We start from the raw sequence: 25,397 nt of genomic DNA on the forward strand, positions 1-25,397 counted from the left end.
TCTCATATATGTGGTGATGGTGGCTTGGACTTGGACTGGAGGCCAGAGTTGACTGACCCCTGTACTAGACAAACAAAATGCCCTGCTGGAGAAGACAAATATATGGATTTTCTTACCATGTAGAGAAGAATATAGACATGACAGAGAAGTAGGAAATGCTGTTAGTTATGGGGAACTCAACTAAATGCTTTGGGACCGGTATTTTTCCAGAATTTGAAATGGTTCCCAATAAGATAGCAAGATAAGAAAAATAGCCTCTGTCATAGCCTGGATGCTATTTAAAATCCAAAAAAAAAAGAATATTCTATTTTATATAGCAGGGAAAACTTTCTAGGACAAGAGATGTCAGAGTTTGAAAATTCAAGCAAGATGGGGGGGTAGTAGATCTGAAAATGAAAAGAAGAAGGAAATCTGGTTATATTTAGGAATCTATCCCTAAACTTTGAATGATAACTTTTCTGTTTCAAAGATTATACTTATTATTTTCAGTGCTAGAATTCTTGGCTATATAGGCAACAGAGCTGAATTAGTGCATAATATTCCTCTAAACAAATGACTCCTCATTGCTACTTTGTTGTAATTGGATATCAGTTATAAACTCTCAAGTTAAACTAAACCTTCTTTATATTTCTAGGTGTGCCAGTTTAGATCATCAACATTTTCTGATGTAGAAAGTCATTTTAGAGCCTCCCATGAAAACACTAAGAACTTGCTTTGTCCATTTTGCCTCAAAGTTAGTAGAATGGCAACTCCCTACATGAATCATTACATGAAGCATCAGGTGAGATTTCGCAGTTATTTGCTCATTTTGTCTTAGTAAAAAGATAGATATATAAAACTTTGAGCACTGGTTAGATTTGTTCTAAAAGGAAAGTTAAGTGGTTCCAAATGACACAATTAATTTACAATTTATGCTGAATGACTTGTGAAACTTCCACTTCTTTTCTTTGTCTGCTTCCTTGTGGTGATGAGTCTCTTGACTAGTGAAAATTCGGAAACATAGGTAGAAATAAGAACCCTAGAGTAGCGGGGAAGAGGGAAGATGAGTGAAATATTTTAAGTTTAATATTTCAGGGGTCTAAGAGTGGTGAAAATGGGAATGATTTTGAAGGTTCTTAATCAAGAGCAAGGAAAAGGATATGTTTGAACTGGGGAATAAGATTGAGGGCTCAGTTTTCTTTTTTCCTCCTTCTCTTCAAACTTCATTTCTACTTTCTAGCTCACTTTTTATTATGAAAGAACATGTGGTTGTCATTAGTAACCCAGAATGGTCTTTTGTAGCACCCAGTAACAAAGGAAATAGCAATGACATTTCTAGATATGTGAACTATGCCAGAGAACTATATTTAGGTTATAATTTGTTTCCTGGATGACTTTTGCCAGTTCTGCTATGTAATTTCATACCAGTGTTAGTGTTAGTGCTTGCACCTTTCTCTTGAATTCTCATTTTATTCTTGCTGGGTCTTTTCCTGACACAAGTAGACCATCCTTTAGTTAGGCTGAAAACTTTGATGAAACAGTAAGCCTATTCTTGAGTGTTTGAAAGAGCAACGGTACCTTTGCCAAAATTAGAAGTCAGTGAGTTTACTGAATGTGATTATGTAATCAAGTTTTGTCTCTTCACTGATCAGCTCATTACATTTTCTTATTATTGATTGCATTGTCATGGCCAATTTACTCAGCATTGGTGCTAACATTGTTTTCAGTTCCAGTCATTAGATAATGATAAAATCAACTTGTAGTTGTTAATTGAAAAAAAATTACAAAAGTAGAATATCCAAGTACATTCAGAATCACCTATGTTATGACTGGGATGGTTCCAACATGCTGGTATGCCATCTCACACTTAAGAACCTCTGGCAAAATGTTTCTATTCTAGAGTTTCCCCAACAGTATTCCATCAGATGTTAATAGATGTTCCAATCTAAAATTTCTCCTGGAAAAAGAAATTCAGTAAATGGCTAGATTTATAAAATTAAGTTTTTTGTTTTTAAGATTAGAGCTTTAAAAATGCTAGAAAACCTCATAAATCTCCAAGGAAGGGATATTGTATATATTGTTCCCAAGACTTATGTAACCATTTATTTGCACAATACCTAATTAATATTTCTTGAGAAATAGTTCGGAAGATGCTGGTCTTGCTGCTCTATTCCATCTTTTGGCTTTTGATTTTGAAAGGAAGAATGAGATGTAAAACAGTAGCTCTATTTCATTATGAAGCTTTTAACTTAGTGCTTTCTGCCATGCTTTCCTAAGCTCCAGAGTGAGGTATAGATGTAAGGAGAGTAATGGTATCCTTAGAAAGGTAAGAAAGAGATGGATGGACCCAGTATGAGGACTGTGTCTCTTAAGTGGCTTACCTGATCTGTAGTCACTCTTCATACCCTGAATTGTATGTCTTAACTTGCCACGGGTATAGGAAAGAAAGAGTTAACCCAGCAGGTCTGAGTTGTTCAAATTGTGTACATTTTCAGAAGGGTCTACTTGCGTAATTGGCCCTTGGCTAACTCCTGGAAACTAAGCCTTTGTTATTAATTGATGGGTGTTTTACATGCCTGGAACCTTGAGCCATGTTGTACAAGCTTTTCTAGATTATTTGTACGGAAAGTATGATTATGGGAGCACCTGCTATTCTTCTGGGAGAGTGAAGATTTGGTGACTGAACCCTGTAAAAAAAACCCTGGCCTCTTAGACGCAAGAGAGCTTTCCTGGCAAAAAGCACATCATACATGTTGCTGCAGTTAGTTGCTGGGAGATTGATTAAGGCATGTCCTATGCAACTCCATTGGGAGAGGGCACTTGGAAACTGGTGCCAGTATCCTCCAGACTCCACCCAATGCACTTTTTCCCTTTATTAATCCTGCTCTGTATCGTTTCACTATATTAAATCATATCTATTAGTATAACGACTTCTAAGTCCTATAAGTTCTGCTGCATCATCAAACTTGGGAGTAGTCTTGAGGACTACTGACACACCATTGGTGCCCAGTTTTTGTGAGTTTGGAATACCTAAGAGGTAGGCAGTCAGCAGTCAACAGAGGAAAGACTATTCATCAGAAGGATCATCAGGCATTTTTCAAAGTACTTGGAATTTACACAGTTGTTCACAAAAGGCTCAAAAACCATAACTGAGCAGGATTATGCTGGTAACTGAGGTAATGTAAGTGTGATTTTAGATATTGGGAATTATTGAATATATGGCTCATTTTATTCTTTTTAAAGACCTTATTTGTAACCTTTTCCTAAAAAGAATATGTTATCATGTCTCAAGTGATTTTAGAGCTAACAAATGCAGTTCACACAACTTATAAGAAAGGATGAGGGATTTTACATATGTTAAATATTCTTATTAGATCTTTATAAAAGTCACAAGTAGTTAATATATACTAATCACTTGCCATTTGACAGTCATAGTGTTTTTACTTGCATTTTCTTGTTTAGCCCTCTCAGCCACCCTACAAAACAGGAATGTGATCATTCTCATTTCATCGATGAGGAAACAAAGCTTTATGGAGAATAAGTTACTTGCCCAATGTCATGCTCTCTAATAAATGGCATACCAAAAATAGACTTAAAGCCCAAGGTTTTACCATAGGGTCATATCCTTTACTGACATTAGGTCTCAAAGCAGATATTACAGATAGTCAGAATTAGCCTTGAAAATTCCTCAAATCACCCAAACAATACAGCATGTTTGTCAAAAAGTTCAACCCAGACAGGTTATTCTCTATCCTCGGAACAGATCACCAATTTTTTGGTTGAACATCATATTATTTAAAGATGTACTGTATTATCCTCCTTACCACATCTCAGGCATACATGCATAAGACTTGACATGCAAGACTTGAGTCCAACTAAGGGAATAGTAGATTAATGTCTCCCATCCCAGGGCTCTGGGTAAATGCTCATTGAATGAAATGGCACACGTTTTGAACTAGTTAAATTGTCCCTGCTTCTCATGTGCACACTCTGTCAATCTCTTGCTGTCTGCCTCACTATTTATTTAACAAACATTTATTGAGTACTTAATATATGCCAGGGACTGTTTTACAGAAGTGAACTAAAGCAAAGTTTGTGCTCTCTAGAATTTGCATTATAGTGGAGAAAGTATTTGTATTATGTCTGAATGTATATGTATGCCAGCTGGTGATAAGTACCATGGGAAGAAAACACATGAGGGTAGAGAATGCCAGGACTTAGGAGGTGAAGGAGCCGTTTCTGTTTTTTATATAGGGTGGCCAAGGAGAGCCTCTCCAGAGAAAATATGGGGGTTAGCGGTGTGGATATCTGGGAGAGAACATTCCAAGGAGAGAAAACAGTAAGTAGGCAGTGAGCTGAGCGTATATCTAGATGTTCAAGGAGCAGCAAGAAGCAGGAGCAGCAAGGAGCAGCAAGAAGGCCAGTGTGGGTAAACAAGTGGGAGGAAGAGTAGTAGGAAAGGAGATTGTACCAATAGAGTGCAGAGCAGATGGTGTAGGGTCTTGCGAGCCAGAGTTAGGATTTTGGTGTGGTATGGAAAGCTATTGGAGGCTTTAAGCATGTGAGAGATGACTCTGGCAGCTATGGAGAGAATAGATTGTTAGGAGGAAAGAGTGGAAACAAGAAGGCAGGAGGCTATTGTCAGAGTCCAGGTGAGTGGCTTGACTGATTTAGTGGCTCAACAGGTGATAAAAAGTGGAGATTATTTCTGAAGGTAGAGCTGCCAGGTCTCATTAATGGGTTGGTGAATGTGTGGTGTGAGAGTAAGACAAGAGTTAAGAGTAACCGGTTCTTTTGTCCTGAGCCACTACCAAGAATGGTGTTCCCATATATTGAGATATTGGGAAGACTGGGCAAGAAACAGATTTTTTTTTTGCAAGGTAGATGGGGGAAAATCTAGAGTTCAGTTTTGTCCATATTAATTTGAAATGCCTATTAGATATCAAGTAGTGATGTCGAGTGGGCATTTGGATGGATACTGTTTAAAATCATGAAACTGGATGAGGTGTAGGTACAGGCAGAGAAAAGACTTCTGGGAACTGTACTCTTGGGAATTTTCTGTCTCTCCTGTTATCTTGCTGTTTCTTGACTGAGATCTTTTTCCCTCTTTCCTTCTCTCTCTTGAGCACATATTAGGTGAATCTGTTTACATTGCCTGTACCTATGATATGATCCGATGCACCATACTTCTAAAATTGTCTAAAAAATGAAACTAAAACTGTAATATACAAACATATTTCTATATTGCTTTGAAATTTTTAAAGAACTTTTATTTATCGAATGCCGGCTGTGCACCAGTAACTACTTTTGTTTTATGTTAACTCATTTGCTTTTCCTAAATGATTATTTGTGCTTTACATGGAAATAGTGACAGGCCTGTTAAGATGTAGCTTTGGAGAAAACATTCGTTTGCACTTGTATGTTCTAAATTTACATATAAATATTAAAAATTTAATTAATGAGGGCATATACATAATTGCAATTGATAATATATACTAGAAGACTAACTAGCTGTGAACAAATGACTTAGATCTCTCTTGGGTCCTATTTCCCATTGATAAAATAATAATAGGCCTGAGCTGGAGAAGGGACCTAGTCAAGGGGTTCTCCGACAGTAGATTGGAATCAGTTGTTCTGATTTGTACTTCTACACCCATGCTGTCCACTATCACAGCTGCTAGCCACCTGTGTCTGTTTAAATTTAAATTAATTAAATTTGTTTGGCTTTAGGAATTTCAATTTTTTTGTGAAACAAATAGAAATTTTAAAAATTAAAAATAACTTGATCTTTTCTAGGATAAAAATATAGTATAACTCATTTTCACAGTATCATGTGCTTGAGTGGTTTATACTTCAAATTTATAATTAAAAAAGCTTTCACACTACAAAAGTATAGGACTTGTCACATTTTAACCTGATATAATTTTCATTTTGATTGCCTATATGGTAACAAATACTTTTTTTTTTAAGATTTTTTTTTTTTAGGTAATCTCTACACCCGATGTGGGACTCGAACTTAAAACCCTGAAATCAACAGTTGTATGCTCTACCGACTGAGCGAGCCAGGCGCCCCACAAATACTTTTGAAACTCAAATACTAATGCAAGCAGTGTTTTTAAAAATGAAATAATATTTGGCATTATTTATGATGGGATATGGTAAAATACTGGTTTTTAAAAATTATTTAGCTATTATAATTAAGAGCAACTTCAGGTCCCAGGATTTGTGGTGGTAGAAGTTATTGTTTCTGATAGTATTTTTAATGTTTTTTGTAAACAGAAAAAAGGAGTTCATCGTTGTACAAAATGCAGACTCCAATTTTTGACCTGCAAAGAGAAACTGGATCACAAGACCCAGCATCGGACCTTTATAAAGCCTAAAGAGCTAGAAGGATTGCCTCCTGGTACAAAAGTGAGTTTTAAATATGTTGCATTTTAACATTTTGTGTGATAATAGAAGTAAATTCCTGCCTGGCTTAATCTATAATATTAAAAATTAACTTCTGCTTGTCATTAAGATTTAATTTTAGGTTTTGTCATTCTTTTTTTTTTTTAAGATTTTATTTATTTATTTGTCAGAGAGAGCCAGCACAAGCAGGGGGAGCAGCCGGCAGAGGAAGAAGCAGGCTGCCCGCTGAGCAAGGAACCTGATACAGGACTCCATCCCAGGACCCTGGGATCATGACCCAAGCAGAAGGCAGACACTTAACCAACTGAGCCACCCAGGCGTCCCTTAGGTTTTGTCATTCTTATGTTGGGAAGGAAAAACTAATATCCATTGTTTTTTGAGTTAACTGGCACGTGCTATATTGGAGCATATTCCTTTGTATTGAGTGCAACTAGATTAACTGTAGACTGAATCAGTAAGTTGTTTCAATACTCTATAGGCTATTCATGAGCTCTTCCAGTTGGCAGCATATGTCTGCTTCAGCTGCTAGACTGTAAGGTTAAGAATTATGCTTAGGTTATCTTTGTGTCCTAGCATCTATCATAGTGCCTTGAATGCCATGCTTTGTTGAAATTGGTGTTACTAAGTCTACTCTCAGTTCCTTATATATTCAGTATACAAGTCCCTTATTAGAAATATGACTTGCGGGTTGCCTGGGTGGATCAGTTGGTTAAGTACCTGCCTTCAGCTCGGGTCATGACCCCAGGGTCCTGAGATTGAGTTCCACATCCAGCTCCTTGCTCAGTGGGGGAGCCTGCTTCTCCCTCTGCCTGCTGCCCACCCTGCTTGTGCGCTCTCGCTCGCTCGCTCTCTCTGACAAATAAATAAATAAAATCTTTAAAAAAAAAAAAGAAGAAATATGATTTGCAAATACTTTCATTCTCTGGGTTGTCTTGTCACTTTCTTAACAGTGTCCTTTGAAACACAAAAGTCTAAAATTTTTATGAAGTCCATTTAATCTATTTTTTCTTTGGTCATTGTGCTTTTGCTATCATATCTAAGAAGTCATTGCCTAACCCCAAATCATGGAGATTTACTCCTATGTTTTCTTCTAAGAGTTTTGTAGTTTTAGCTCTTACAATTTGATCCTTGATACATTTTGAGTTAATTTTTGTATCTAGTATGAAGTAGGGGTCCAAATTCATTCTTTTGCATCTAGATATCCAGTTGTGCTAGCACCATTTGTTTGATAAAACTATTGTTTCCTCTGCTGAGTTGTTTTGGTACTCTTGTCAAAAACCAATGAACTATAATGTCAAGGCATGCAGTAAACTTTTCAATATTAATGTGATGCCTAGTTTTCTAAAATACATATATATTTTTTCCCTTCATTTTTATAGGTTACTATTCGAGCCTCAATTGGACCACTTCATTCAAAACCAGTTACTACATCTCCCAGTAGTAGTGTTCCAAGCACTTCTTCTTTTCAGCTCTCACCTGCAAAGTCTAAAAGTACAGCTGCTAAAAATCCCACAAAATCTAATACAAGTAAATCTAAGACAAGTAAGCTTCATGCAGCTGTCTCCACTGCAACTAAACCTAATGCCAGTAAACGAGGTAGAGGTGCATCTAAATGCAAGACTAAAACTAAAACCTCTTACAAGCAAAAGAAACAACGCAACAGAAAGAATAAAATCAGCATAGCTTTGAAGAACTTAAGGTAATATCTTTTATTCCTGATATATAATACTAATTGAATATTAAATATTAAAGGTTTATTTTAATATAATTTACCATATCACAAGTCCCTTGCACGGTTACATGCTAATCACTTGTCTGGCATAAAGGCTAAGTAGATAATAAAAAGGTACCCTTTACAACTGCTGAGCAGAACTGGAATTAGTGTTCATTATATAATTATCAGTTACACTAATCTTCTATTTTGTGCTTATATCTTGTGATAGTTGAATTGATTAATGTGATCCTTTTTATTCCAGGGAAACATTAACTGGTGTTTGATTTTTGACACTTATTCTAGCTTACTGTTTCAAATCAAATTCTCAAATTATGTCTCTATTTAAAGGTGTTAATTTAAACATCTTAGCTTCAGTTGATAAAACATTAATAAGGCTTTACCTTATTATTTTTGTTTCATGATATATTTTCATCTTGTTTTTTCTGTTTCTGTAAGGTGTCGTCGAGGCATTCACAAGTGCATTGAGTGTCATTCCAAAATTAAAGATTTTGCAAGCCACTTTTCGATATATATCCATTGTAATTTTTGCAAATACAACACTAACTGTAACAAAGCCTTTATAAATCATATGGTGAGGTAAGTTAAACATGTACACCACCAATCAAAATTCCCATTAAGATGTTTGTTTTTAAAAAATAAAGTTGTCCTATTAGTTGTCACATCAAGGAGCTAAAAGGATTGAGCAATAGGGAATTTCTAGGATATTACTTAATATTTTCCCATGTGATAAATCATGAAATTAGAGGACAGAAATTTTTAAGAGCAGTTAGACTAATGAAATTAGAATAGGTTTGTTTGGGAAATTTGTTTTTCTAAGTCTTTTAACAAGTGGTTATTCTCAGGCATAAAATTTTTAATGTTTTCAAAATATTTATCAAATAAATACGTGTAATCACATGAGTGTTATCCTATTCAAAGCAGTCACTTTGAGAGACTCCAGGTTTGTCAAAGATGCTAAGAATATTACTGGTGCTCACATGAGTGCACTTTCTCCCTCCCCACCCTCCCTTCCTTCTCCCCCTTCCTTTTATCCATCTTTCTGTCCATTAGTCTTTCAAGCCATTTATCTTTGCATTCATTCAATGAAATGTGAAATGAGAGACTATAAGGATATTCTAGTCATGATGCTACAGTTAGAATTCCATTTCATACATCAATTCAATTTATGTTATTTGAGCAGCTACCATGTACTCTATGCTAGATAAAGACTTCAGAGACCACATTACTTTCATTTGGACCTCATTAATAGCAGCTTACTTTATTGTTTCAGGAAGGATTTTTTTAAATACATAAAAATTGTTCAGATATACATATGCTAAGTTGATTATTCAACCTGAGGTAGTTCCATTTATTTTCAGTCAGAAATAAGATATAACTGATAAAAGTGGTTTTCTTGCAGATCATAACAAGACCCCTGTTATATGTTATCCCCCCCTCCTTACCACTGTCCCAACTTAGCTCATCATATACAATATTTATTCATTTTGAATTCTCATTACCTCATGATTTTCAGAGTCTTGACCCTTCTTTCCAGTCTAGCAGCACCAATCTAACTTCATATCAACCTCACCCTTAAGGTCATCTGTTGTGAATGTTGCTTGCTTTTTATCCTTGAATCTTTTACATCTTCAAACATGCTTAAAACTTGCTGTCCGTGAATCTCTTATCGTTTTCGATCTTTCGCTGTGCTCCTTTCCAAACTACCAAACTGCACTTGATTTAATTAGCTCTGAATTTGTGATTTTTTAACTTTAATTTGGTTCTGTGTTTTTAAAAATAGCTTTGTTTTTTTATCTACAACATCTGTTTAAATCCTTTTCAGTACCCTCAAGATTTTATTCTAGTCTCTTAGTTGTTAGTCTCGTTCCTACTAATTACTCAGAGGTCATCCTTCTCATTTTTCCCAGGATTAACTTTTTTCTACCTCAAGTTTTTCTCCCTTTTATCCAGACATTAATCTCAGAAAAATACATTTCTCACTTTTTGAAAGCAAATCCTGTCCCTCATCTCTTCCATTTTCTCCAGAACCTTATTCAGTTATTTTGTGTCTTCATTTCATCTCTTTCTCTCTACCACATTCCTTCTGCCTGCACATATTTTCACGCATTTTTTTTTTAGGATGAAGGAGCTCTGCCTTTGCTTTGCATATTTTCTTGTCTTCCTTTTACTGTCAATATTTTAAAGAGTTTCTTTACTATTTTACTTGCCACTTCTTTACCCTTTGTAATTTGAGTATCGCCCCCACCTATTAGATAAAGCTGCCCCTTTAAAAAGTATCAGTCCATCATACCCTAATCACTAAATATACTCACTAGTTTTCATTCTTACTTTTCTGTCACTTCTTTAGAATATTTGATACTTTGATCACTCACTTTTGAAAATCTTCTCCTCAACTTCTCTTAATATGTTACCATCATTTTTTTCTTCCCTTTCAGCTACTCCTCTATTTCATTACTTCTTCTTTTTTTTTTTTTTGCCTCAGACATTGTTTTACTTTTTAAGTTTTTCATTTTAATTCCAGTATAGTTAACATAGTGTTATATTAGTTTCAGGTGTACAGTATAGTGATTCAGCAATTCCATGCATTACTCAGTATTCATCATGAGAAGTGTGCTCTTAATCCCCATCACCTATCCCACCCATCCCCCACCCACCTCCCCTCTGGTAACCATCAGTTTGTTCTCTGTAGTTAAGAGTCTGTTTCTGGTTTTGTCTCTTTTTTTCCTTTGCTCATTTGCTTTTTTCTTAAATTCCACATATGAGTGAGATCATATGGTGTTTATCTTTCTCTGACTTATTTTGCCTAGCATTATATTCTCTAGCTCCGTCCACATCATTGCAAATGGCAAGATTTCATTCTTTTTATTGCTGAGTAATATAATATTCCATTGAGTGTGTGTGTCTTTATCCATTCATCTGTCAGTGGACACTTAGGCTGCTTCCATAGTTTGGCTATTGTAAATAATGCTGCAATAAACATAGCGGTGCATGTATCCCTTTGAATTAATGTTTTGCATTTTTTGGGTAAAAACCCAGTAGTGTGATTACTGAATCCTAGGGTAGTTCAGTTTTTAACTTTTGAGGAACCGTCATACTGTTTTTGAGTGGCTGCACCAGTTTGCATCCCACCAACAGTACATGTCAGTTCCTTTTTCTGCACAATCTTGCCAACACTTGTTTCTTGTGTTTTTGATCTTAGCCATTCTGACAGGTGTGAGATGATATCTCATTGCAGTTTTGATTTACATTTCTCTGATGTTGAGCATCTTTTCATGTGTCTGTTAGTCATCTGGATGTCTTCTTTGGCAAAATGTTTGATCATGTCTTCTGCCCATTTTTTAATTGGATTATTTGTTTTTTGGGTGTTGAGTTGTATCAGTTCTTTATATATTTTAGATACTAACCCTTTATCCGATATGTCGTTTGCAAATATCTTCTCCCATTCAGTAGGTTGCCTTTATTTCCTTACCTTTTCTTTTTTTCAACTCTTCTTGCCTCTTTACATTCCCTTTCTTGATATCTTAATCACTCAGAATTTTGTTTTGCCTTTCAACTGTAAATCCTCCAATTTCAATGTTGAGTTTTCCTGAGATCCATCTCTTCATCAGTTTTGATAGATATTTTCAACTTTGACCCACTGGCATCTATAAAGAACAAAAATAAGTCAAACATTATTTTCTGTCTGGGATCCAAACTACTATCACCCCAGTACTCTTTAAGCTCAGTTTGTCTCAAGGTGTCATTTGCGGAAATGTGGAACATCAACTGAAAATAACACACTTTAAGTTTCTGAAGCCTGTGGTGCTCTCTTGATCTGCCACCATTCACAGTGGCTTCCTGAATGTCCATCTCTGCCTCCCAACTACTACAGGGATTTCTGTACCTTGGTTGCCCTGAACCAGGCCCCAGCAAATCTTTCTCTCAGTATACTGCTGGGAAAAAATGCTGGTATATTTTTCATTGAAGTATAATTAACATACAATTACATTAGTTTCAGGTGTACAATATAATGATTCAACAGTTCTATACATTGCTCAGTGTTCATCAAGATACATGTACTCTTTTTTAAGATTTTACTTATTTATTTGAGAGAGAGGACATGCACGTGCACATGCACGCAAGAGAGAGCACAAGCAAGGCAGGGGAGGGGCAGAGGGAGAGGGAGAAGCAGATATAACATTTGCAAATTTTTCCCCCATTTAGTAGGATGCCTTTTTGTTTTGCTGATGGCTTCCTTTGCTGTGCAAAGGCATTTTATTTTGGGGGCCCCTGGGTGGCTCAGTTGGTTAGGCATCAGACTGAATCTCAGCTCAGGTCTTGATCTCATTGTCATGAGTTCAGGCCCTGTGTTGGGTTCCACTCTGGGTGTGGAGCCTACTTAAAAATTTAAAAAAATAAAAAAAAAATTTAAAAGCTTTTTATTTTGGTGTAGTCCAAATAGTTTAATTTTGCTTTTGTTTCCCTTACCTGAGGAGACATATTTAGAAAAATGTTTCTACAGCTGATGTCAAAGAAATTACTGTCTATGTTTTCTTCTAGGAGTTTTATGGTTTCAGGCCTCACATTAGGTCTTTCATCCATTTGGAGTTTATTTTTGTGTGTGGTGTAGGAAAGTGGTCCAGCTTCATTCTTCTGCATGTGGCCGTCCAGTTTTTGTAGCACCATTTGTCAAAGAGACTGTGTTTTCCCCCATGGCATATTCTTGCCTCCTTTGACATAGATTGATTAACCATGTAAGTGTGGGTTTATTTCTGGGCTCTCTGTCCTGTTTCACTGAGCTATGTGCCAGTACCATACTGTGTTGATCACTACAGCTTTCTAGTATATCTTCACATCTGGAATTGTAATACCTGGAGTTTTGTTCTTTTTCAAGATTGCTTTGGCTATTCGATGTCTTTTGCGTTTCCATACAAACTTTAGGATTATTTTTTCTAGTTCTGTGAAAAATGTTATTGGTATTTTGATAGCAGTTATGAATGCTGGTCTTTTATTCTGTGCCAAACACATGGCTACCCCAATGGAGCTTTAATTCTGCCCCTAATTTATAGGAGATTAAATTGGAAAATATTTTGTGTTTCTTAAACCCATGGTCATTCTGTCCTCCTGCCTCCCATTTTCCATAGGTTCTTAACTGTCTTCTAGGACCTCCAATACCATTCTATCCCAAAATATTCCCAGTTGGCCTCAGGCTTCCTTCATAACTTTTTCCTAATTTCCAGTGAGCCCCAACCTTGCACTGCATTGTCATCACACACATGGAGCACTTACTTAGCCTCATAAAGAACCGTAAGTTTCCACTCCTACTTTTTAAGGGCCTTTGCATTTCCCCTAATTCAGTGCTGTCTTGCTTTCTTTGTTGCCTCAGGTACCTCCTCCTATAAATGGTACATCCTGACCCAGTATGGACTTTTGTCATAGACTTGAGTTCTGTACCTACAGAAGTCTCATTTTCTTAGAGGTTGAGTACCTTTATTCCCAGCCCACCACCAACTCTGTAACAAATCAGGCCCCCCAAATTAATCTTCCCCAACATATAGTTTGTTTCATATTCAATATCTAAAGTGATTTTCCTTATTCTTTGTTATTCCTTGGACTACCACTCTCCTTCCCTCTCAGTTTACCTTCTGTGAAGTATCTGATCACCACAGCCACTCATAGGAATCATTCCTGCCTTTGAGTTCTGTACCATTCAGCTATTCTGCCTCATTAAATATGTGTCTGTCTTATCTACTTGAGAAAGCAATTCTTTGTATTCAGCACGGCCTCGATTCTGCAGCTATTTTCATGGGATTATAGCTAGCCAGAATCGTCCCCCCACCCCCCTGCGTACATGGTATGCTGGTGATAGGTACCTTTTGTCTAAGGGTGATCATTGACTTGGTGTGTTGGCTGGTTTGGGTCTGTCAGTGCAAGCTAGGGCAGCTAGTGTTTCTCAAACTTTAGCTTGCATAAGAATCACCTGAAAAACTTGTTGAAACTGATTTCTGGGCCTCACTGCCAGCAATCAATTCAGCAGGTCTAGAGTGGGACCTGAGACTTTGTATTTCTGATGAGTTCCCAGATGATATGGATGCTGCTGGTCCATGAACCACACTTTGAGTAATACTGTGCTGTGCTACTCCTGGCTAATCCTGCCTTTCTAATACAGGAAAGCTCTCCTTATCAGTTTAAAAGGGGGTATAGGGATGCCTGGGTGGCTCAGTAAGTGAAGTGCTTAACTCTTGATTTCAGCTCAGGTCATGATCTCAGGGTCCGGGAATCAAACCCCATGCCGGGCTCCACGCTCAGTAGGGAGTCTGTTTGAGGATCCTCTCTCCTTATCCCTCTGCTCCTCCCCCTGCTCTTGCACTCTCTCTCTCTCTCTCAAATAAATAAATCTTTAAAAAATAAAAATAAAAGGGGGTATAAAAGCTATTGCCATTGGCTGCAAAATTGGGTTAGTGGTGTTTTTTTGTTGTTGTTGTTCTGTGCATAGAAGAAGTATTGTTTTAACTCATGAGCTCTGCTTTGCTTTCCCTAAAGGCTCTCCTAATAATTGCAAAAGATTCTTTAAATGTTTCGTTTTACCGATGGCAGGTAAAGGTAATGTAATTTAGCCCGAGTAGCACTTCAAGGATCATCCAGATTCTCCCCCCTTGCTAAGTATATTAAGATAAGAAAGTGATAATTATTATTCATAACAATTTATATTATAGCAAAATACATTATTAGCAAATACCTTTTTAATTGTTTTCAACTCTTAACAGTTGTAAAAATTTAATTTAATGCTCTTTGCATTTTTAACTTTGAGAGTTTTGTTTTGTTTTGTTTATAATGGTGAAGGTACTGATCATTTAAGAATATTCTCAGGGAAATATGTTGTTAGAAAATACACAGGTAAGGGGTGCCTGGGTGGCACAGCGGTTAAGCGTCTGCCTTCGGCTCAGGGCGTGATTCCGGCGTTCTGGGATCGAGCCCCACATCAGGCTCCTCCGCTATGGGCCTGCTTCTTCCTCTCCCACTCCCCCTGCTTGTGTTCCCTCTCTCGCTGGCTGTCTCTGTCTCTGTCAAATAAATAAATAAAATCTTTTTTAAAAAAAGAAGAAAAGTAAATACACAGGTAAAATGAAATGTAAGATAAAAAACTTGAATTAAAACAGAAGAATGGAATTTAAAATTTTAGGTCATGATCTTTTATTCATAACCAAAAAACTAAACATGGACTTTGAAATGTCATAAAATTAATATCATTTATTGTGTAATAAAATCTCATTTGTCTGTTTTCTTTCCAGCTCTCATAGCAACCATCCGAGTAAACGGTTTTATATTTTTAAGAAGCATTCTGGAACTCTCAGGTAACTAGTTGCGCTTTTTCCATTCTCTCTATTGAAAAATTGTAGTAACTTTTTTTTTAACCTGATGCTTAAGTACCTTGTTTGGAAAATGAATGATTGCTACCAGACATAAGACAGTTCTATTCATTATATCATAGATCAAGGGGAAATAGCCTATGTTTTCTAGCTAAACTTTGTTTCAGTGGCGTTAGGCATTAAGATGAAACTTTCATGGATTTGCATTATAAAATAAAAAAATAGGGGCGCCTGGGTGGCTCAGTCATTAAGCCTCTGCCTTCGACTCGGGGCATGATCCCGGAGTTCTGGGACCTAGCCCCACAACAGGCTCCACTGCTGGGAGCCTGCTTCTTCCTTTCCCACTCCCCCTGCTTGTGTTCCCTCTCTCGCTGGCTGTCTCTCTGTCAAATAAATAAACAAAATCTTTTAAAAAAAAAAGATATCTAGTAAATTGAATAACACTGGTTTTGATCAATATACAGCCTTCATAATTCTTAGGGGTTTTTTAAATTTTGAGATAAAAATATACAACCTGCTTACAAAAGTAATTGCTGATGAACATTTCTAAAGGCACTGATAATTAACTTTGATTATACCACACACCCTTAGCTCAGAATCCAGTGAGCATCATTTTTTCCCACATTCTTCTGATTTCTTTTGACTTCATATTCCTTTGTTTAATTATTTTGCTCATGTCGTCATTGCTATTTGAAATTACAGTGCCAAGATCTTGGTAGCACCAGGCTAAGACAAAGACTTAAGTTTAGCCAGTACTTATTTTGATGCTTTGGCTTAGTGGGAAAGTGGAGGAGGGGGTGATAGATCTCAGGATCTTTGTATTTATTATTCGTTCTGCCTTGTTGACTCTTCCGTAGATATCTGCATAGCTAGCTCTCTCACCTCCTTCAAGTCTCTAGTTCAATGAGTGAGGCTTTCTTTGACCACTGCATTCAAACTAGCATTCTTTCCCTTGAGCCCCATTCCCACCACTCCCTATCTCCCTTTATTGTTTTATTTTTCTTCACTTTTTACTTTCCAACACGTTGTATACTTCACTCTTTTGTTTATTATCTGTGTCTTCTCACTAGAATGTGTATGGTTTGGATATTTATCTATGCCAGATGTTTACCGAGCATTGAATAGTGCCTGACACATGGTAGGCATTCTGTAAAGATTTTGAGTAAATTAGTGTATATGTTGAAAATAATGTATGTGGATGATGTTGGACCAACAGTTCATAGGCAGAGGAAAGTTTGATTCTCCTGTAAAAATATATTCATGCTATTTTTAAAATATTACTAAATTCAAGGAAGTAGAATTTTACTGGAAAATTTTGTAAGAATGAAAAGGGATTTATTAATTCTAAAGATTAGAGAGTTTAATTTGATTTTTACCTCACTGTTGTCAAGCTCAGTTGTGTGCTTGGTGCTTGATTCTTGAATTGATTCTATGACTTTAAAGATCTGAGATGCTTTTTTTCTTAACTTGCATGGGCCTCAGATTTAAATAGAAAGTTGATTAATTTCTGTGTATGGGACTTAGCATATTTATAATTTTATAAAGCAGTAAATTGTGTAATTACTATTTTGTTAAAATGCAATGTTCATTTTTTATTTATTGTGCACCTATTATATATAACGCAATGTAGCAGTTCCCATTAGGCTGACAGTGATGAAGAAGGCTTGGTACAAACCTTCAAGGAATGTACAATTTATGATAAGGTGTGAATATAAGTAACTACAGTAATATAGGAAGGTTCACAATAAGTGCTGTGAGAGTTACTGATTTCAAAGGGAGGGGAGAGACTTCCACATAGAAGAAGCACAAGGGCATTCTAGTTGGAAGAAATAGTATAAATAAAAGTACAGAAAGTAAAGAGCAGAAGGCATATACAATGAATGACTAGTTCAATTTAGATGCAACATGAATTTTATATAATGTAGTATTAAGATCAAAGTCTGGGGGAATAGTTTTGGCTCAGATATAGATTGTGGAATCTTTGAAAACTAGGTTAGGGAGTTTGGACCCATTGGGGAAACTGTTGGTGTTTTGTGTAGAGTCAAGGAAGATCAGTGTGGAGGGCTTATGAGGTAAGATGTAGCTGCATGAGACACACAGACTGTTTAAGACTATTACGGTAGTTAAGACTGATTTAATAAGAATCTGGGTTAAGGTGGTAAAGTGGTAGCACACTATTTAAGAACATGGACTCTGGAATTAAAGGGCTCACTTTCAATCTAATTTTGGCCTTGGTAGGTTATTAAACTTGACCCTGTCCTTTATTTTAAAAAAAGTAATATTTGAATTTCCCTGATGGCTAATGATTTTGAACTGATCTTCCTAGTTCTTATGTTCCATAGATGAGAGAAATCATATGATAATTATCTTTCTCTGCTTGACTTATTTCACTTAGCATTATCTCCTCCAGTCCCGTCCATGTTGCAGCAAATGTTGAGAAATCGTTCTTTCTGATAGCTGAGTAATATTCCATTGTATATATGGACCACAACTTCTTAATCCAGTCATCTGTTAAAGGGCATCTCGGCTCCTTCCACGATTTAGCTATTGTGGACAATGCTGCTATGAACATTGGGGTGCATATGGCCCTTCTCTTCACTACATCTGTATCTTTGGGGTAAATACCCAGTAGTGCAATGGCTAGGTCATAGGGTAGCTCAATTTTTAACTTTTTAAGGGACCTCCACACTGTTTTCCAGAGTGGCTGTACCAACTTGCATTCCCACCAACAATGTAGGAGGGATCCCCTTTCTCCACATCCTCTCCAGCAATTGTTGTTTCTTGCCTTGTCTATTTTTGCCATTCTAACTGGCGTAAGGTGGTATCTCAGTGTGGTAAGTTGTGGTCCATATATACAATGGAATATTACTCAGCTATCAGAAAGAACGAATTCTCAACATTTGCTGCAACATGGACAGCACTGGAGGAGATAATGCTAAGTGAAATAAGTCAAGCAAAGAAAGACAATTATCATATGATTTCTCTCATCTATGGAACATAAGAACTAGGAAGATCGGTAGGGGAAGAAAGGGATAAAGAAAGGGGGGTAATCAGAAGGGGGAATGAAACATGAGAGACTATGGACTCTGAGAAACAAACTGAGGGCCTCAGAGGGGAGGAGGTAGGGGAATGGGATAGACCGGTGATGGGTAGTAAGGAGGGCATGTATTGCATGGTGCAGTGGGTGGGTGTTATATGCAACTAATGAATCATCGAACTTTACATCGAAAACCGGGGATGTACTGTATGGTGACTAACATAATATAATAAAAAAACATAAATAAATAAATAAATAAATAAATAAATAAATAAATAAATAAAATAATTATAGCACCTACACCTTTGGTTTGTTTTAGTATTTAATAAGATATGTCTAAAACCCTCAGCCTGGCACAGAGTTAAGTGCTCAATAAATTGTTAGTATTATAAAATATTTGAAATATTGACTGTTTTTAGAAGAAAGAGAGTCAAATTTTGAGCCTTTGTGTTGGGAGCATGACATCATAAGAGAGATTAGTTAGGAGGAATAGTTTTCGTGGGTGGAGAAGAAAGTACAATTTCAGTTTATGAAGATCATTTTTGATGTGCCAGCATGACAGCCAGGTATAAATACACAGCAGGCTGTTAAGACTGGAGCTGCGGTAGGAGTGCCTGAGTGGCTCAGTCAGTTAAGCATCCGACTCTTGGTTTCAGCTTAGGTCATGATCTCATGGGTCATGGGATGGAGCCCCCCTTGGCAGGTGGGCCCTGCTCTCAGTGGGGAAGTCAGCTTGAAAGATTCTCTCTCTCCCCTTCCCGCTGCTCGCACATGCATGCTCTCTCTCTCTCTCTCAAAATAAATAAATCTTTTTTTAAAAAAGACTAGAGCCACAGGGGAGAGAAGTCAGCCTAAGGTATGCTACTGGTTTTTATTCCTATACAAGTGAAGTACTTAAGTCTAAAGTATCCAATGAACTGTAAAAGTATGCTTATGCTCGTTAACTGACAGATAATAACAATAATTAAATTACATGATTTATTTTTAAAACCTTCCCATTTCTTTTCTAATTTTATCACCACTAAAATAAGATGCTAGATTATAGGCTCCACAGAGTTTACCCTCTTTTTTGTTCACTCTTGTATCCACAACACCTAGTAGTATGGAGTGTGTGAGGAAGGTCCTCAGAAATGTATATTGAGGAGCACCTGGGTGGCTCAGTTGATTAAGTGTCTGCCTTCGGTTCAGGTCATGATCCCAGGGTCCTGGGATCAAGTCCTGCATTGGTCTCCCTGTTCAGCAGAGAGCCTGCTTTTCTCTCTCCCTCTGCTGTTCTCTCCCTTGCTCTCACTCTCTGTCTGTCAAATAAATAAATAAAAATTTTTTAAAAAAGAAATGTATGTTGAATGAATATTATGTCCTTGCTTTCCAGATGGGCGGAGACACAGAAAGAATGTGACTTGCACATGCTCTACAAATTGTTAGTGGAGCCACGACTGGGTTTTAAGTCTCTTAACCCCTGTCTTTTAGCAACCAATATGAGAGGGAACAGTTTACAAAGCACTGAATGTTAGCATAACTTAAACATGGCTCTGTCATTTTCTAGAGTACCATGTCAGATAAATCAGGCTTATATAACAAAATTGGAAATTGATGGTCATGACACATAAAAAGCAAATCAAGAGTTGTTACATGGAAAAATAATTATTAAACTTGCTATATGGACTTTTTCATAAAAGATTAAAAAGATTAAAAACCTTTGCTTTCTTTTTTTCTTCATAGGGGCATTACTCTAGTGTGCCTTAAATGTGACTTCCTAACTGATTCTTCTGGTTTAGACCGTATGGCTAAACACTTGTGTCAACGCAAAACTCATACTTGCCAAGTTATAATAGAGAATGGTATGTATATATGATTGTGTTACTTTGAATTTCTGATATTTATTCCTGTATTTTTGATCAGCCACAATATGGGCTCTTCTGTATTAATAGTCTCACTCATTATCTATACTATTTTAAATGTAAAACTCTTCTTTTAATTTCAGTTCCCGAAAGTACCTCAACTTCTGAACCTACTTCTGAACCCACTTCTGAGTAAGTTTAATTTTCATTTAGTGCATTTTTCTTTTATGGATTTTAGCACTGTTGCATTTTTAAATGTATCATTAATAGAAATGAAAAATATTAAAGTATTTTGTTTTTGTTTTTGTTTTTAAAGCCGCTTGTTGAAATAGATTCCTGCTCTATGGAGCTCGTGCAACCTGGTGCAAGACAAGTTGGAATTTCCTAAGTTCAAAGTTCTGAAGTGTTTTCTTACACAAAGGCAGTTTCCTAAGTTCAAACTTCTGAAGTGTTTTCTCACACGAAGGCGGTTAAACAGCCAAGTTCATGACACTAGCTCTGATTCAGCTCTTTTCAGCTTTCAGATGGCACTAGATTCTTATTCCACCTTATCTTTGTGTCAGGTTAACATATCTTAACATATGCTTTTTTCTCCAGTTGGCTCTCTCCAAAAATAACTTTTGTTGCTATGGTCTTTTTTTGCTTTGCTTAAAATAATTTGTGTTTTTCTCTGCTGTACTTGCCTTCAGAATATTGCATTCCAAATGATATGGCTATTCATTTTCTTTGTCTGTTTTGTCTGGTTTCTTAGTTAATTTCTTATAAGTCTTACATTTTTAGGTCAGATAGCTGTCTTTTTCCTTTTTCCTTGTCTGTCATTGTTCTATTTTTCATATTTTTCAGATGCAGAAGCAACACAGAAATTTCAAAAAATGTCCAGGATACTCCTGGTCAGTGTCCCCCTTCGCTGGACACAACTGATGCCTGTTCTCTCTTTCCAAGGAATGTGAATTATTTGACTGTGAGACCTCCTCTAGATTGTGGCCTTAAGACATCAGACCTTGGGGAGAGTCCCTTCCTTCATGACTGGCCTCCCATAAGGCTGATGCTAATTTGGCCAGAGATGGACCTCAAGGCCCACCAAATTGAGCACAACTTCCCACTGGGGGCTTTGGTTCTTGATCTTATGCTTATGGGTTCATTCTAACCAAGAAAGACCCATCAAATCAATTCTTCAACATCCAAGTTGAAGTTTAATCATTTTGGCTGCTGCCCTTTAATCTTTGTCTAGTATGCATGCAGTCCAAGGAATATAAAAACTGGTTGTGTAGGGAACCAAGGTTACTTTCATGTTCTTGGAAAACAAGTTTCTAAAACTACAGTTCCAAAGTTATAGTTATTTGTACTGTCATTTGAAGTTTTATCCAGTATTATTAACCCTAGGAGTTTTCAGCAATACTAGTATTCAAAATTTTTTATGTTTAATTTTATCTTGGTTTTATATTGTCCTTCACCAAATTTATTAGTGTGTGTTTTGTTATGTCCACTTTTATCTCTTCTCTCTAAAACTTTTGTGTTTGTTTTGTTTTGTTTTAAGAACCTCAAGAAATTCTTTAGAATTCTCTACAAATTTCATGTAGCTACCTATTGATACCTTCTAGATTTGGTAATTATTCTGACCATTAGACATTATTACATCCTCTATCTTGGGACTATCATTATCTTAGTGATTATCAGTTCAAAGACATAAAGAATTGGCAAAAAACACTTCCTACAGACCTTAAAACAAAATTTAAAGTTATGTTTCTGTACATCTAATACATAATATCTTCTTAGCCATTAATGTAATTCCTTTGGATAAAGATAATATATTCAGAAAATATTGGGACCAAAAAATGCACTTGTTTCTTGCCCATATATATATAGATGTATATTTTTTTTATTTTGGTGTTTGTTTATTTTGGTTACATTGAATATAGATTTGCTGAACAGTTTGATGTTATTACTTATTTTTTTAATAAAATTTGTATTGGTAAAGTGCCTCAGGAGTTATTCATGTAAAAGCTGTAGATTTTATCATGTAAGTAGGAGCATTGCTTTGCTTCTTACATGGAAGCCTGATTACTTGGCCTACGCACTGAGAGCTTTACTGAATGCATCTTGCAGTTTTTCCTCCAGCACAGTTAAAAGCTCACTATGTATATTTTATTAATTTCTTGGACTTTAGAGGCTGGCAAAGTCCCTTTGTGATCTTTAATAGCCATTAAGGTGGTCAGGCTCCAAAGTTGTTTGACTCAATCATGAGCGGTTTTTTTCATCTTAACATCAGAACTTCTTTTGCTTTATACTTATAATTGTACTTTGAAACGGTCTTGGTCCCTTTGGGCTGCTATAACAGAGTATCACAGACTAGGTATCATATGAACAACAGAAATTTATTTCTCACAGTTCTGGAGGCTGGGAAGTCCATGATCAAGGCACTGGCAGATTCAGTGTCTAGTGAGGACCCACTTCCAGGTTCGTAGAAGGATATTGCTGTATTCTCCTGGCAGAAGGGGTGAGAGAGTTCTCTGGGGTCTAATTTATGAGGGTACTAATCCCACACATGAGGGCTCCACCCTCTTGATGCAGTCATCTCCCAAAGGCCACACCTCCTAATACCATCACATTGGGGATTAGGTTGCAACATATGAATTCAAACGTTCAGCCTATAGCAGAAACATATTGAAAGCCAGTTTCAGTGGCCACCTGTTACACAGTCAGTCTACTTCTTGTAATTCATAGTCAAAAAAGTTAAATCCATTAGTTTTAGTTTTCCAGACTGATTTCTGCTGTAAATGATTTTCCAAAATCTCCAAAAGTGTTGTTTCTTATTAGTGTTTCTACTATTACTTGTTTTTTAATAGTAGACTTGGCAATGTTCGAGTCTTTGTTTCCATATCTGTCCCCAGAATGTTTCTTCATCCACTATCTTTCTATCCATTTTTTTTTTTACTTTTCAAAACTTATAATGAAAATATATAACCCAAATTTTGCCATCTTAACCATTCTCAAGTGAAAAATTCGGCACTAATTACATCAAGTTTTAAACTTTTGTCCAGTTATAAATTCTTTGTGGTTTCAACATAGATTCTCTTTTTATATGCAGATATTTTCCCTGGCTCTGTTGTAGTCTGAGAATATGAGAAACTACATTGTTGCTATAGCAATATTTTAGGTAGGGGTACATCTTTTTGTTCTTCCATTGGATTCTATTTCTGACAGTATGTCTTAGGTTCATTTTCTGAAAGTATAATATTCTTAAGGTTCTGTGTCCTGTAGCACCATTTTTTTTTTACTTTCTTTAAATAAAACATTTCAAACAGTAAACACTAAGCTTGGTTATTATAGGCAGTTAGTTGAGTTTTAATTGGTACAAATGAGTCTTAGCTTGACATTTTGATCCCATTACCCTCAGGCTTTTCTAAATAGTTCTTTCATTTGTTTCAGAAATAGCCATCTCTTGCCTGTGTGCTTTTTAAAAGGTTACAGGTGAACAAGAGGTGTGATTGGCCCAGTTTCAATGCATCACCATTCTTAGAAAAATAGCTTCTGAACTACAGAGATAGTTTCTTGCTCTTTTTTGTCACACTTCGCCAAAACATTTCTTCAGGCCTCACTTACTTGTTCAGCCAACACTTACTGAGCACTTACTATGTGCCTAACACTATTCTAGGTGCTGGAAAAAAACAGACTGAAATCTCTTCCCCGGTGGAGCTTACATTTCAGTGGTGGAAAACAAGACGATAAAAAATAAGAAAATTAAATAGTATGTTAGATGATGATCAGTGCTATGGAGAAAAATAAAGTGGGCAAGGAGGATGGTAAGTATGGGCTGGGGTTGGGAGGTTGCCATTTTAAATTTGGTGGTCAGGATAGGCCTCTGTGAGAAGAGGACATTGAGTAAAGACCTGAGGAAGTGAGGAAGTAGGCCACTGGCTTATCTATTAGAAGAGCATTCCAGAGGGAGAATAGCAAATGCAAAAGTCCTGAAGGGAAAATTGGAACCCTCACACAAGGCTGGGGGAAATGTAAAATGGTTCAGCAACAGTGGAAAACAGTTTAGCAGTTCCTCAAGAAGTTAAAACATAGAATTACCATATGGGGGCGCCTGGGTGGCATAGCGGTTAAGCGTCTGCCTTCGGCTCAGGGCGTGATCCCGGCGTTGTGGGATCGAGCCCCACATCGAGCCCCACATCGGGCTCCTCCGCTATGAGCCTGCTTCTTCCTCTCCCACTCCCCCTGCTTGTGTTCCCTCTCTTGCTGGCTGTCTCTATCTCTGTCGAATAAATAAATAAAATCTTTAAAAAAAAAAAAGAATTACCATATGACCCAGCAGTTCTGCTCCCAGGTATATATGCAAAAGAATCTAAAGCAGGGACTCAGATACTCATACATGCATGTTCATAGCAGCACTATTCACAATGGCTGAAAGATGGAAAGAGCCCAAGTGTCACCAACAAATGGAGGAATAAATAAATTGTAGTATATTCATACAGTGGAGTGATATTTAGCCATAGAAAGGAATGAAGTACTGATATATGCTACAAGGTAGATGGACATCAAAAACATGCTAGGTGAAAAATCCAGTCATAAGAGATCACATATTGTATAATTTCATTTATGTGTAATATCCAGAATAGATAAATCCATAGAGATGGAGAGCAGTTTGGTGTTGCCAGGGGCTGAGAGGGCAGTGGGGAATGGGGAGTGACTACTTAATGGGTACAGGGTTGACCTTGGGGTATGATGAAAATGTTTAGGAACTAAATAAAGATGGTTATACAACATTGTGAATGTACTAAATGCCACTGAATTGTTCACTTTAAGATGGTTGACTTTTTAGATTTTAAGGTATGTGAATCTCACCTCTATAAAAAAAAAACTTAAGCTTAGCAAATTAGAAATATGAAGGAAACCTTTTTAACCTAACCTAATAAAAATCAGCTAACATAATGATGAAAGGTGGAAAGAACAAGTCCTGAAGTAGGATCATGCCTAGCTCAAGGAACAGCAACAAGACTGATGGGGCTACAGTGGAGTGGGGCTAGAGGGAGCATGTAGTAGGA

General features: G+C 36.7%; 1 protein-coding gene across 4 annotated transcripts in view; it reads left to right on the forward strand.

Annotated features, from left to right (window-relative positions):
* The window catches only part of ZNF280C (zinc finger protein 280C), a 60,677-nt gene extending 38,358 nt beyond the window's left edge, over window positions 1-22,319 (forward strand). For 2 of the 4 annotated variants that reach the window (XM_045793821.2, XM_045793820.2), the window contains 8 exons: window positions 635-781; window positions 6,259-6,390; window positions 7,767-8,086; window positions 8,558-8,698; window positions 15,394-15,456; window positions 20,231-20,349; window positions 20,493-20,541; window positions 20,666-22,317. In XM_045793821.2, coding sequence (XP_045649777.1) covers window positions 635-781; window positions 6,259-6,390; window positions 7,767-8,086; window positions 8,558-8,698; window positions 15,394-15,456; window positions 20,231-20,349; window positions 20,493-20,541; window positions 20,666-20,681 — 987 coding nt within the window. In that variant the 3' untranslated portion in view covers window positions 20,682-22,317. Of the gene's footprint in view, window positions 1-634; window positions 782-6,258; window positions 6,391-7,766; window positions 8,087-8,557; window positions 8,699-15,393; window positions 15,457-20,230; window positions 20,350-20,492; window positions 20,546-20,665 lie in introns of those variants that run through there. The other 2 variants (XM_045793823.2, XM_045793822.1) reach the window with 2 other exon arrangements.
* Window positions 22,320-25,397: the final 3,078 nt, after the last annotated feature.

The sequence above is a fragment of the Ursus americanus genome, chromosome X (assembly GCF_024610735.1).
Source record: "Ursus americanus isolate L20-20 chromosome X, mUrsAme1.1.p, whole genome shotgun sequence".
Lineage (NCBI taxonomy): Eukaryota > Metazoa > Chordata > Mammalia > Carnivora > Ursidae > Ursus > Ursus americanus.